This window comes from Vicugna pacos, chromosome 10 (assembly GCF_048564905.1).
Source record: "Vicugna pacos chromosome 10, VicPac4, whole genome shotgun sequence".
Taxonomy (NCBI): Eukaryota; Metazoa; Chordata; class Mammalia; order Artiodactyla; family Camelidae; genus Vicugna; species Vicugna pacos.
Window position 1 is genome coordinate 41518580 of NC_132996.1, and position 13996 is coordinate 41532575.

At 36.5% G+C, this 13996-nt stretch overlaps 1 protein-coding gene across 1 annotated transcript in view; it reads left to right on the forward strand.

Annotated features, from left to right (window-relative positions):
- Positions 1 to 13525, forward strand: part of PRMT3 (protein arginine methyltransferase 3) — a 115254-nt gene extending 101729 nt beyond the window's left edge. The window contains exon 16 of the mRNA XM_072969667.1: positions 6903 to 13525. Within this exon, the coding sequence (XP_072825768.1) occupies positions 6903 to 7012 (110 nt within the window). The 3' untranslated portion in view covers positions 7013 to 13525. The remainder of the gene's footprint in view (positions 1 to 6902) is intronic.
- Positions 13526 to 13996: the final 471 nt, after the last annotated feature.

The following is a 13996-nucleotide window of genomic DNA, read 5'->3' on the forward strand; positions in this document are numbered from 1 at the left end:
AGAAATTGACAGGTAGATTCTAAAATTTATATGCAAATGCAGAAGATTTAGAGTAACCAAACAATTTTGAGAAAGAACAATATTTAAATCCTTATACTATGTAATTTCTAAACTTATTTAAAAATCACATAACTCAGGCAGGATAGTATTGACATATAAAAAATAGATATATAGATTAATAGAGCAATCCAGAATCCAGAGGTAATCTCATTGTTGTACAGTCAATTAAATTTTCCAAAAGGCCAATGTAATTAAATGGGAAAAAGATACTCCTTTCAAATAGTGATGTTAGAACAGCTGAATGTTCGAATAAGAAAATAATCTCAATTCTTATCATCTGTCACCATGTATGAAAGCCAACTTTAAATAGCTCATCGAGCTAAATTTGAAAGTTTCAAACTGAAACTTCTAGAAGACAGCATAGGAGACAATCTTGAGACTTGGGGTAGGCAAAAGTTTATGGAAAGTGGGATATTGGTAAAACTCATTGAATTTCAGTTGTAGAATGTACAGTTCTACTGGATATAAATTATGCCTTAATAAAGTTAATTTTAAAAAAATCCTCCCTGGACTGGCACTATCTCCAGTATAAAATCCAGATTCCTTACCAGGGTTCTTTATAATCTGACCATTTTTCATCATTTCTGATCCCACCTTGTCACAACCCCACAGAAGCCCGTCATATGTAACAGCTGTACTGCTCATGTTTTAGCTAACTTTCCTGTCTTCTTCCTTGCCTTTGTCTAAGATGTTCTTCTCCCTAGAAAATTGTTTAACCTCTTTCACTTGATAAATTCTTCTTTTCCCTTTATGACCCAGCTTAATTCTGTTAATCTTTCCTTATTTTCCTGAGAAAGTTAATTGCTCCGTTCTTTGTCCTTCCGGATCAATCATGCATCCGTCTGTGTTAAAACATACCAGTGTGCTGTGATAAAGCGTACTAATAGAAGATGAGTCATTTGCTCTCTCACTTCTTCTTGATCTGATGTAGTATTTGGCATATTGTAAACAGTCAGCTGAACAAGTGAATAAGTACAGTAATATGCATTGTTACTGAAGTCTGATCTCGTCTCATCACTATCAGTGACACAGGCCAAGGGCGTTGTCTAGCTGCTGTGTTTGGTTGGCCCATTTTGTCAACCCTGGTGTTCTCAGAAATTTCACATTGCACTTGAGCAAGTTGGTGTCCAAATTTATCTTGGCATAGCTGTTCTCTGTTGTTGACTTCAGTTAGCTAAAAGTAGTTTTTGACTCAATGAGGAATAAAATTAAGTAAAGCCAAGAGTCTAATCAGGACAATTTGCTGCGTATGTAAAGCTTTTTTAGTGTCCAGAAAGTAATATGACAAGATTTTTTTTAACAAGTTAAATACTGTAAACATACCGATACAGTTATTCTGCCTAGATTGTGTGTGAGAGTATCTTCGGAATTAGTAATCTTTTTTTGGTAATGGTAGTTAAGTCTACCATTGGGGGTAGATGATTTTTAGAAGGCAAGAAAGACAGTGTGAATAGGCAGACCAAGAATACACAGAGTTAGAATTTCACAAATGGCCAAAAGCACAAAAGAACTATAAAATGATGAGCCCAGTTCGTTTTTAATAACAGTTCCAGAAGAAGTGCTCTAAACTTTCAAACACTTCCAGCATTGTGGGAGTAAGAGACCAGCCTCCCAGAATAGAATATTTTTAAAGGATTTAGAAAACACTTACTTTAAATTTCAAATTCAAAGTGTTTGTTTTTCCTTTTCTGCTAAAAACAGTGGACAAGTTTATTGTACAAGCGTATGTGGCCATATTTGTTTTAAAAATCCAGCTCTTTTTCCTCTGATTTGGCTTTGAAAAGGCTTTGAAAAATGTGATGACCGTTAGGCTATTTATCTTTCTCTATATGTTCCTAGTAAGCTTTTATGTGATGGGGAATCCATTTCTTTTTTTTTTCTTTCTTTCTTTTTTTTAACTCTAAGCTTTAATAGTGATGATAATGATTTTTTTTTATCTTTCCCCCTTCTGGGAAAATGAAATTTTATTGCTCTGGAAGAAATTAATTTTAAAAAACCGCTAGAACAGAATTGAAATGAAATCAGTTTTGTTCTTGATTGAACTGCTAACCGCTTTGTGGTATACTAATAGCCGCCTGCTGGTGATGAAAACAAGGCGATAACTGCTCAGCTCCAGAGTGTCCTTTGCAGCTCTCACCACAGTATACACACTTAACTACATCAGTCATTTTATCTATTTGACACTGATTAATTACTCCGATCTATTCTGGTATTGGAGCCACTGCCTTGGCGCTTCAGTCAGGCTTGAACAATCCAAGTGAGTGCAGCAGTGTGAACTATGTATTTATTACTGTGACCTTTCATGCTATTTAATTAACTTAAATAAGTGCTATTTGCATCTCCATTTTGAAATTAAGGTTATTACAGAAATAGTTGTTTTACTTGTATTTCATTTTAAGACAGCAAAATTATAATATCAGCTTATAAGACAATGATGACTTTTTAATTAATTAATAAAGATATTTTATTTAATGTTGATGCTTAAATTTTTTTCTTTTGTGAAAATTTAACAAAATTATTCACTACTGGTTCATCTTCAGTTAGGCTGTATTTCTAAATCAAGGGATACATAGAACACTTTAATGTAGTCTTTAAACTTGAAATGCAGAATTTGACAACCTGCTTTATAAACACCATGGAACATTTCCTTTGTGACCCTACACTAAGGATTGAATAGGAGAACATTTACAAACAGACCAATTTAACGTTTGGTGTTTGTTTTTGTTTTTTTTTTAACACGTCTAAAGCAGCTTAAAGAGGAGCAACCATTAGGGCACAGGCACCAAAAAGAAATATTTGCAACAATATTTCATATACATCAGCAAGAAAATCACTAAGGTAAATGCACAAAGGATTTCTTTACAGATGGTGGTTAAACATTTGAGATGATACCCAGCACCACTGCTAGTCACTGAAATGTAAATCAGAGCAATCAGATTCTGGTTGTTGATTATCTAAATAACAAAGATGTTTTTATCATTTTCTTGCATTCTTTTTCTGTTGCTTGGTTTCTAATAACACCCATTGTTGATGAAGATGGCAGGAATGTAAAATTGGAATACACTTAATGCCTTTTTTTTTTCAAGGTATTCCACTTCTGATAATCCATCCTAAGGAATCAATCAAAATTAACTTTTTTAATCTTTGTTATTCTAAGAAGTGAAAGTAACATTGTTGTAGTTTAAACTGTGTTTCTTTAAAGTATCTTGCTTTATAAAATTTTTTCATTTTTGTATAATCATATCATCAGCCTTTTCCTTTTGGTTTCTGACTTTGGCCACTAAAAAATACTGTATTGCTATATTTACACATTTCTGTTGACTCCTTTCCTCAGTATTTTAAAAGACCCTGCTTATCATATACTGAATCTCCATAATGGGTCTTTTGGTTCTTTTGGTTCCTTTGCCTCGTTCCATTTATCTATGAATTTATTCATAAGCCACCACATCTTTGAAGCAGCTTTATCCTATATTTACATACAGTATAAATTTACATATAGTAAAATTTCACACACTTTAATGAGTTTTGACAAATGTATACATCCCCCGAGTCGAGATACAGAATATTTACATTACTCTAAGAAGATTCCTCGTTGGTCCCCTCTGCAGTCAGTCATCCCCTCTGGAGTTGGTCATCCCCAAATTCACTTCCCGAGCCAGGACCAATGATCTGCTTTCTGTCACTCTGTATAGGTATTATAATCCTAACGCATTAGTATTCTTTTAGAATTCTCTACCAGAGTTATTATACAGAGTATACTCCAGCTTCATTGCTTTTAGCATTTTTTAAAATTCATCTGTTTATCGGTAGTTTGTTCCTTTTTATTGCCAAGTAGTATTCCTTTGTGTAAGGACTTATAATTTATATATCCATTCACTTGCTGGTAGACTTTTGGATTGTCTTCAGTTGGGGGTCATTATGGATAAAATTGCTATGTACATTCATGTAAAATTTTCTCTGTGGACATAATGTTTTCATTTCTTTCGGATAGATACCTAGAAGTGAAATTATTGTGTCTTATGGTAAATATATATTTAACTTTATAAGAAACTGGCAAACTTTTTGAAAATGACTGTACTATTCAGCATTTCTACCACCATTGTGGGTTCATTTGCTCCACATCCTTGTCAATACTTATAAAAAGGGGGCAGTCGTTTTAATTTAAGCCACTCTATTATATGTATATGTATTAACAGCTGTGTTTAATTTGTGTTTGATGACTAATGACATCGAGCATCTTTTCATATTGGTCATTTGTATATCTTCTTGGTGAGGTTTCTTTTAAAATATTTTGCTCAATTTTTGATTGGTTTGTCATCTTATTATTAAGTTGTAAAAATCTTTACGTATATGGATACAAGCTCATTGTCAGATATGTGTGTTGCTGATATTTTTATTCCACTTCCTGGTTTGTCTTATTTTCTTAACTTCTTTTAAAGTTTGTGCTTTTGTGTTCTAATTAAGAAATCTTTGCTTACCATAATGTCAGAGTTTTTTTTATGTAATTCTTCTAAAAATGTTGTTGTTTTGCCTGTACATCTAAGCCTGTAATCTATTTCATGTTAATTTTAAGAGTAATCATCTTTTCCCACATGTATATTATTGGTCATCAACATTTCTTGAAAAGACTGTTCTTTTCTCATTTAATTACCTTGCCTCCTTTGTCAAAAATTAATTGACCATATAAGTATAGTTCTGTTTGAGCTTTATTTTCTTCCATTGATTTGTATGTCTGTCCTTACTCCAGTAAGACACTGTCTTTATAAGTCCTCCTATTTTGTTCTTTTTCAAAATTGTTTTCACTATTCTAGATCCCTTAAATTTCTATATAAATTTCAAAATCAACCTGTTAATTTCTGCAAAAAAAAAAATCCTGCTAGGATTTTGATTGGGATTGTGTTGAATTTATAGATTACTTAGGGATAAATGAACATGATAACACTATTGAGTCTTTCATCCACAAGCAACATATATATCTCCCCATTTACTTAGGTTGTCTTTAGCACTGTTTCATTGTTTGATGAGACTGAATCTTGCATATATATTGTTACATTTATCTCAGATAGTGTATGCTCTTTCAATGCTATTGTAAATACCGTTGTGATTTTTTATTTCAATTTCTACTTCTCAATTGCTCACATATAGAAATGCAATTAATTTTTTATTACTGACTTTATATCCTGAGATTGCTGAACCTTTTTACAGTTCTAGTAGCTTTTTTTTTTTTTTTTGCATATTGCTTTAGGAGTTTCTATGTGTAAGACCATATGGTCTGCAAATAAAGACTGTTTTACTCCCCCCCCAATCTGTATTTTTTTCTTCCCCCACATGTTAATGCCTGACTCAGACATCCAATAGAATACTAATTAGAGGTGGTTAGAATGGACATCCTTAACCCCAGTCCTAACTAGGAAGAAAGCACTCAGTCTTTACCAATAACAATGATACTATCTGTAGTTTCTCATAGATTTTCTTTATCAGGTTGAGGAAGTTATCTTCTATTCCTAGCTTGCTGAAAGTTGTTATAAATTAATTTTGTCAGATGCATTTTCTGTATTTTGTGAGACAATCATGATTTTTCTCTTTTGTTCAAAGGATTTTTGAATCTATATTCATGAGGGATATTTATCTGTAGCTTTCTTTTTTCTAATAAATTTATCTTATTATCTTATTTTGGTATCAGGATAGTGCTGCCCTCCACAGATGAGTTGGGGAGCATTCCCTCCTTTGTTTTTTGTACATTTGATATTATTTTTTTCTTAAATATTTTACGGAATTCTCCAGTGAAGACCTTTGGGTCTGTCTGCTTTGTTTTCTACGGTAGCATTTAAAATTATCAATTTTTCCTCTAAACACTGTTCTAGTTATAGGCCACCTATTTTTATGTTTCATTATCATTCAAGTCAAAATGCTGTCTGATTTTCCTTGTGATTTTTATTTTGATTTATGGAATATTTAGAAGTCTGTTGTTTAATTCCTAAATATTTGGGGATTTTTCCAGTATCTTTCTTTTACTGATTTTTATTTTTATTCAGTTTTGGTCAGAGAACGTGTTTCGTATGAGATCTATATGTTTAAATGTATTAAGATTTGTTTCATAACCCAGCGGTGAACTGTCTTGGTTCTATGTAGATTTCAGCCAGATCAGGTTGGTTAACAACGTTCAGGTCGTCCATATCCTTTCTGATTTTCTGTCTAGTTGTTATTATCAACAGAGGAGAGGTGAAATTTCCAATGATGATTGTGGATTTGTCTGTTTCTTATTATGGTTCCATCAGGTTTGTGTCATGCATTTTGAAGCTCTGATTATATGCACACGAAAGTTTATTGTTTATGAATTGAACAGCTTAACAATTTGAAATGTCTCTATCTCTATTTTTTCCTTTAGTCAACTTTGTCTGAAATTAATACAGCCTCTCCAGCCTCTTTATGATTAATGTTTATATAGAATATCTTTCTCCTTCCTTTTACTTTTAACCTCTGACTTTATATACCCCTGACCATGAACTGTTTGAGGGCAAGGGCCATGTCTTATTTTTTTCTGTTTGCCCAGGACACACCATCAAGCCTCATATTGAGGAGTCCAATAAAACAGTCCTCCATGCTGCATGACCACTGTAGTTTTCCTTACTCTTTTACAAGCATCTGACACCTGTGCTGGACAAGTTAGATCTGCTTTGTTCAAAAATTAAACATAAAATTGCCCTAAAAAATTTAGAGTTAAAAAAAAATTAGTGAAACATCTCACAACAAAGAAAGAGAAGTACTAGGTCTATCTTGCCACTTTTCTGCTATGCTGTATTCCTTGAATTCTGAAACACATCTTTTGCCTTTCTTCGTAGGTGAAGCCTTGAAAGGAAAGATCACAGTGTACAAGAATAAGAAAGATCCACGCTCTCTCATTGTGACACTCACACTGAATAACTCAACTCAGATTTACGGTCTCCAGTAAAATGGCCACAAAAGCACAACTTAATTTGCAGTATTTATTGTGGAGGAGGGATGAGTACGGGGTGGGTGGAGGGGTTTTATGGGAGCACCTGCATGACGGATCCTTTGAAGCCAGAGAAGCGTGGTAGGTAGGAATCTGATAGAATTCAGCTCCACCTGCATAATCACATTCCTGGAAGTCTGGTCAGTGAGATTCAACCAAATGTAACCCCTCTGTTAAGTTTACCTTGAAAATCATTTAAATTGGCCTAAATTTGGAATAGAGACAGTCTTTTATTGTTTTTAATAAGTTTCTTACTATAAATTTTAAATACAAGTAATTAGTTATTTGGATAGTTTTTTTAAACTAGTACCTGTACACAAGGTATTAACATATTTTATTACAGATTTCCTTTCTGAAGAGTAGTTTTAATTGTATCTGCTAGAATATCAGGATATGATACATTAAAAGAGCAAGCGTAAGGGATTCGAATGTGGAAGAGGGACCACACAGGTCACATCTGCAGACAGCTTGGCTGATTGTCCTGTAGTTCTGCTCTCACTTTATAGCTGCTTCTCTCTGCAGATATTCTTTAGCATCTAATTTTCTAGTGTCGCCCAGGAAATGTAGTTTCAATACATTTACCCTAGGTTTCATACAAGTTTTTAAAGGTTGGGATAAATGTGTACTTATTTAATAATACCTTTTTCAAACTAGATTTGTATGTAGAGTTAAAACATGCAACTGTTAATATACTTATATCACTGTATACAATTGTCACTTACAGTTACTGACTCAGTTTGAAAAACAGAACAGAAAACATCTGATAAAATGTGTACAGCAGCCATTAGCATTATAAAATGATATTTCAACATATTAAAGCCTTTTAATAAAGTCAGAAGCATTTTTTTTTAAAGTCTTAACAAAGGAATCATTTTTAAGATCACAGGGATTTGGAGGGGGATGGATATAGCTCAGTGATAGAGTGCATGCTGAGCATGTGCGAGGTCCTGGACTCAATCCCCAGGACCTCCATAAAAAAAAAAAAGGTAACAGGGATTTTAAGAAGTGGGTCACATGCTTCTTTTCAGTTCAACAGCTGATTCTTTTTCAAAACAAGACATACTCAGGCACCATAGCAAAGCGTTGAGAAGCGTGAGCTATGGGATCAGTTCAAGTCTTGGCTGCAGTTCTTACCTGCGTTGGTCTCAGTCAGGTCCCTTAACTTCTTTCTCTCTCGTGAATATGCCATTTCACGCACTAATACTTTTCAACTACGTAGATCAGTGTCTGGCTCAGAGAAAACAGTACATGTTAGGTGATTTTATCATCATCATCATCATCATACAGTGAGGGACGCCTCCTAAGGATGCATCTGCATTAGATCAGTTTGAGATTGTCAACCTCATCAGATGCTACCCTCATACATGAGTGAGTGGGAAAATTACAGCAGAAATTAACATTTAATACAGCAAAAACTATCAAAAAGAAAGTCTTCAGGTCTTTATTAGACAACTGGACTTCTAGCAATAGGAAGAATAACCCCTTCAAAGATGGTACCTCAGACCTCAGTCTAAGTCTTCCTGTTTCTGTTGGGCTAAACTAGCCGGCTTGTTTTCACCATGATTTGAATTCAGACCATTGCTGGAAATGTGTAGCACTGATAATATAGCTCCAAGTGCTTTAAACTTTTGTCTGGAATGGTTTCGTGTACACGTTTGAGTAGGGTGTGGTGATAAAAATAAGCCCTTAAGAAGATTTAATGAATTTTCAAAGTAAACAAAAACCAGCTAAGTGCTTTTCAAAAATGATTTTTCTTTAAAATTCTTGTTTGATTTTCAGGGTATTTTCATCCAGTGGCTCTTTGGATTTTCTTCTGGTTGTAACTAGCCCAACCATTGTTAGTGGCTCTCTGTTCTTTTCAGTTAGCCTCCCAGGCTGGAACATTCTAGTTTGTGCACCTAAACATTTTATGGAATGTGAGAATCCAAATGTTAGCTCTTTGATTGGAATTTCGGCCATTAAACTGCTGCGGGAAGTAAGTACTTCACAGCCCTTGACAGTGATAAATGCAATGTTCTTTTGTGCTGTGGCAGATGGGTGTTTATGGATAGCAGTTTGCTCTGTCCCAAGGATTTTATTTCTATAAGAAAATGTATTTCTCTCCTATTTTCCTTTGTGAAAACTAACATTTTAATGCTGTACTTTGTGAAGTTCATCCAAGTATGATGGTCATCGCTGTTTGGTTGAGCAGTATTTTCTAAACAGAGCATTTTGGAAGGAGTGTTCTAAGAACACAGAACTGAGAGTTTACAACGTTGCACAGACAAGGTGGTCCAATAAGTAGCCCCAGCTGATAGGAACCCACTTTGAAATGAGTCAGGGAGCAGTCGTGTAACTTTGAAACAACTCCTGTTTGGGGAGGAAGGCAGGTAATTTTGTCCTACAGAGTTACTTGCTTTCTTATCACTCTGGATTAACCCATCTGGTCCACCTGTGTCTTTCAGCATGCTCTCTCTCTCTCGCTTCTTAAAATGGAAGATTTAAAATATGTTGTGCATAGTCACCCATTTGAGATCCGTCTGCTAATCTCATCAGTCAGGCTATCAGGTGGAGGAAATAGGGTGGCGGTACTGCTGAGAGCTTTCAACAGGAAAAATTAAAACAGGCTGAGGCACCACTTAGCGTGTGCTGGCCATTTAATGAGCTGCTGGGCTGTAATAGGCCCCAAACTTCCAGGTATTCATATTTTTCTGTGTAGCAAGTACCTCACAAATATTTATCCAATATGCAGTGCTGCCATGGAGTTTCGATCTGTTACGAAAGGCAAGGTACGTTTGATAGCTGAAGCTAAATATTGCCTACTACAGAGTTAGTGAACTGCAGCCTGGGGCCAAATCCACCCCATTGCTCATTTTGGTAAATAAAATCGTATTGAAGCAGAGATGGGTGATAATACAGGTTAATACTTTTTCATATGACTCACTAAATGGCCATGGCGGAGAAGATACACAACAGAACACTAGGTTATAAGGATGGTTTCTTAAAATGTGCAGCTAAGCAGCTGGAGGTACTCCACTTACGCAGACCTAGAGGTTGAGCAAGACTTACCCTAAATTTCTTTTAAAATTTCGGTATTAACATTCATGAAACTGATTCCTGTGTGACTGAAGCTTTACAGCTGATTATCAGCTTCATGTAGGAAGTTTTAATAAGACCAGAGAAATGGGCAAACAATGCTTCAAAGTTAGAGATGGTTGAACTCCACCCACAAGCTACAAACCAACTCAGCTAATGACTTCTAAAAAATGAATGAGTCTTAAAAAAAGGATTTGCGTGAAATTCACCTAACTTACGGGTTTTTAAGAAGACTCAGGGCCCAAAACGAACTGCCCACGTTAAGAGACATTTGAAGAAATCGATTTATATCAACAGTTGTCAGTGTGCTTGAGGCTCCTCGATGCCTTCCTTGCTTGGTTTTAGCTTAGAATGCAGTGTTCCTGTTGTACTCAAGCACTAGACACCGTGGAAGGCATGTGAAGTCCCTGCCCAGATGGCAAAGCCATACTGCTTTGGAGGCTACGTATTTTCAATGATTTTGTGTCTATCTTCTTGCCACAATGTTAGGGCAAAGTTTTCCAAGCAGAATGATGAGTCTAATAAAGTTTTGGGAGAAAAGAAAAGCTTTCAAAAGAAGCAGTTTTTGTATATTGCCGCAACATCCTGGCCAATGTGGTGCAGTAAGCATTCATTTACACCTAGACTATAGCTAAATATATATACATAAATTGTCTGTCACTGGGTTATTTAAAATGAAGGTAATTGACAGTCTAACAAAGACAGAAGATAGTCTAACAAATAGTAAAAGAGGCTGAAATTTAAATTCTATTCACTTTATGGAATATAATACATTCAGTAAAAATCATGAAGTTCTCATGGCAACATAGAAAAGCTCTTATGAAAATGTTAGCTAAAAGAAGCAAGATAACTGGAGGTACACTATTTACAAGATAAAGCCCACATTTGCTAGGATATTGAAAGAAGAGACAAAAATTAATTTGTTGGGGTGATTGGATTGAGTGACTTTTTCCTCTAATAGGTGTACTTTCTGTAATGTTATGTAACTTCAGTGAGCTTTTAAAAACCACCTTCCCTCTCATCCTACCTCCTCATCTCCCCACCCCCTCATTCCTTGAAGATTTTGACTCCTAACTCACTGCCCCACAGTGCTCCTGCTTCACCAGTGAGTCGAGTGTCTCATGTGGATGATCCTTCATACCCTGACCTTCCGGCTCAGTGACCTCATCCAGTGATCTTGCTCTCCCCCTTATCTCAGCCCCTCCTGTGGTCATCCTCTAGAACTCACCAGAACCCCGAACTCAAGTTCCTGCTTACATCTCAATATTAAGTATCATTGTGACTACCTACCTTTTCAGCTCACTTTTTAGTATCCCCATTCAGTCAGCAATCCTTCAGCTCCATCATGGCCAAAGTCCACTGACACATACCACATGGTCACTGTCTCTCACCTCTTCGTGTTTACACCGCCCGACTTGCCCAGCTTAAAACCCACAGTCCATCGTTACAAACACTCCCTTTCATGTAGCTGCAGCTTCCTTGCCTCTCTTTCACTTTTCTGTACGCATGGCTAAATCACAATCCAGTTTCAAATCCAGATCCATGACTGCACCTGTGCAGCTCAGCGTGGCTGGAGGAAAACACTCACCAGGGCTGACTGCTTTAGGCTTAAGTCCGTGACCACTAATCTCAAGTGTCCAGAAGTCATTCCTTATTTCCCTGGTCCATTTATCTCCTACTCTTCTCAGTGGCTACTTTCTACCTTCTCTCTTCCAACCTCCAGAACCTCCTCCCTCATTCTTTGAGCAGAAGTCCTTGTTTCCTATTTTACCAAGAAAATAGAGCCTATCTGAGGAGAAGTTCCACCGGCTTCCACACCGCACTCCCCAACCAACCTTGATCTCTTCCCATGTACTGCCTTCCCCCCAGAGAACTTCTGCAACTTCTGGCCCAGGGCGGCCCCTCTCTCCGTGTCCCCCACCCCACTCCCTCAGTTGTTCAGACACTGCTTTTTGTCTCCCCTGTGTCCTCAGGTTTTCTCTCTACTGCTCTGTGATCAACCTACAGATAGGCTATTGCTTCTCCTGTGTTAAAAAAAAACCTTTCAACTCCTTCCTGCTGTTGTCACATTTCAAGCTTTCCCTTTGCATTGAGACCACTCCAGAAGAGCTGTCTGTGTCGCTATTTTCTCTCTTCTCATTTTTTTAAACAACTGTATTGAGGTCTAATTTATAAACAACAAAATGCACACATTTTAAGTGCACAGTATAATGAGCTTTGACAAATGTATGCATATAATTAGCACCCATATTAGTATTTAGAACGTTTCCTTCATAGCAGGAAGTTTTCGTGTGCCTCTTTGCAGTTAACACTGGTCCCCACTCCCCTCCCCAGGCAAACACTAATCTGATTTCTAGCAATGTAAATTTGTTTTGCCTGTTTTAGAACATCATATAAATGGAATCGTGTAGTATATAGTCCTTCATTTCCAGCTTCTTTCAGCACGTTTTTTGAGATTCATGCATACTGATGTGTGTCAGCTGTCCATTTCTTTTTTATTGCTAGATATTATTCCACATTATAAATGGGATTCTACTCATTTGTTTATCCACTCACCTGTTGGCGAACATTTGGATTATTTCCAGGTTGTGGCTGTTATGAATAAAGTTGCTGTGAACATTTGTGTACAAGTCTTTTCTTAAGCCCCCTCCCAGCAGGACTTCTGCCTCCAACACTCCATCGAAACTATGCTTTTTAAGGTCACCAGTGAACTGCATGTTGCTAATTCCAGTGACGAATTCTCAGCTCTCAGTTTTCTTGCTCTGCCAGCGGTGTTCAGTGCTGATGATCACTCTCCTGGAAACTCTGGGCTTGGCTTTCCTCACTTTCCTCCTTTCTCTGCGGCAACTCTTCGGTTTCCTTTGTCGGCTTTTTCTCGACCGTTCACCTACATGTTGGCATCTTAGTCCTGGGACCTCGTTTCTGTCCATCTTCCGTCCCATGGCAATTTCATCCAGTTTTATGGTTTTAAATATGAAGACTCTGATGAATCCTAAATGGGTATCTCCAGCCATCTTTCTTCCACGGCAGCCTATATCCAACTGGCTTATGTGACATCTCTACTTAGTTGTCTCCTGGGCATCTCAAAATTAACATTCAAAACAATTTCTGATCGTCCGATAACCTGGTTCCTGCTATCTTCCTCCATTCACTAATGGAACTTCATCTTTCTGTAGCTCAGGCCAGAAAACTTAGTCATACTCTTTGACCTCTTTCTTTCATGCCACATCCAAGCTGGCCAGCAAATCTTACAGAATCTACCTTCAAAATAAATCCAGAACCAAAAGAGTTCTCACTCCTTTCATTACTGCCACGCTGGTCCAAACCACCATCTTTCACTTCGATCACTAGTTCTTAAAATGTGGAGGCAAAAAAAAAAAAAAAAAAAAAAAAACACTTACAGGAAGTCCAGGAGATCAAATCTTTTTGTGATAGTACTAAGCCATTGTTTGCCTTTTTCACTGTAATGACATTTATACTGATAGTGCAGAAGCAATTGTGGGTAAAATAGCACAGATCAAGGCACCAAACTACACTACTAGTCCTTGTGTTCTTCATTGCCTGGTAATTTCTTTAAAATGTCCGTGATGAAGCTGTAAAGAAATACTAATTTCATTAAATTTTGACCCTTGAGTACACGTCTTTTTTGATACTGTGTATGATACTATTAAAACACTTTTGTTGCATGCTGCAGTAACAGTATTGGTCTCCAGGAAAAGCACTTGTGTGATTGAGTTTTGAGCTGAACCGGCCACTTTTTTCATGGATCATCATTTGTACTTGAAGGACTGACTAACAGACTATGATAGACATTGTCCTGCAAAAGGAAAAAAAATGAACTTATCAGTTCAAATAAGACAACTGATA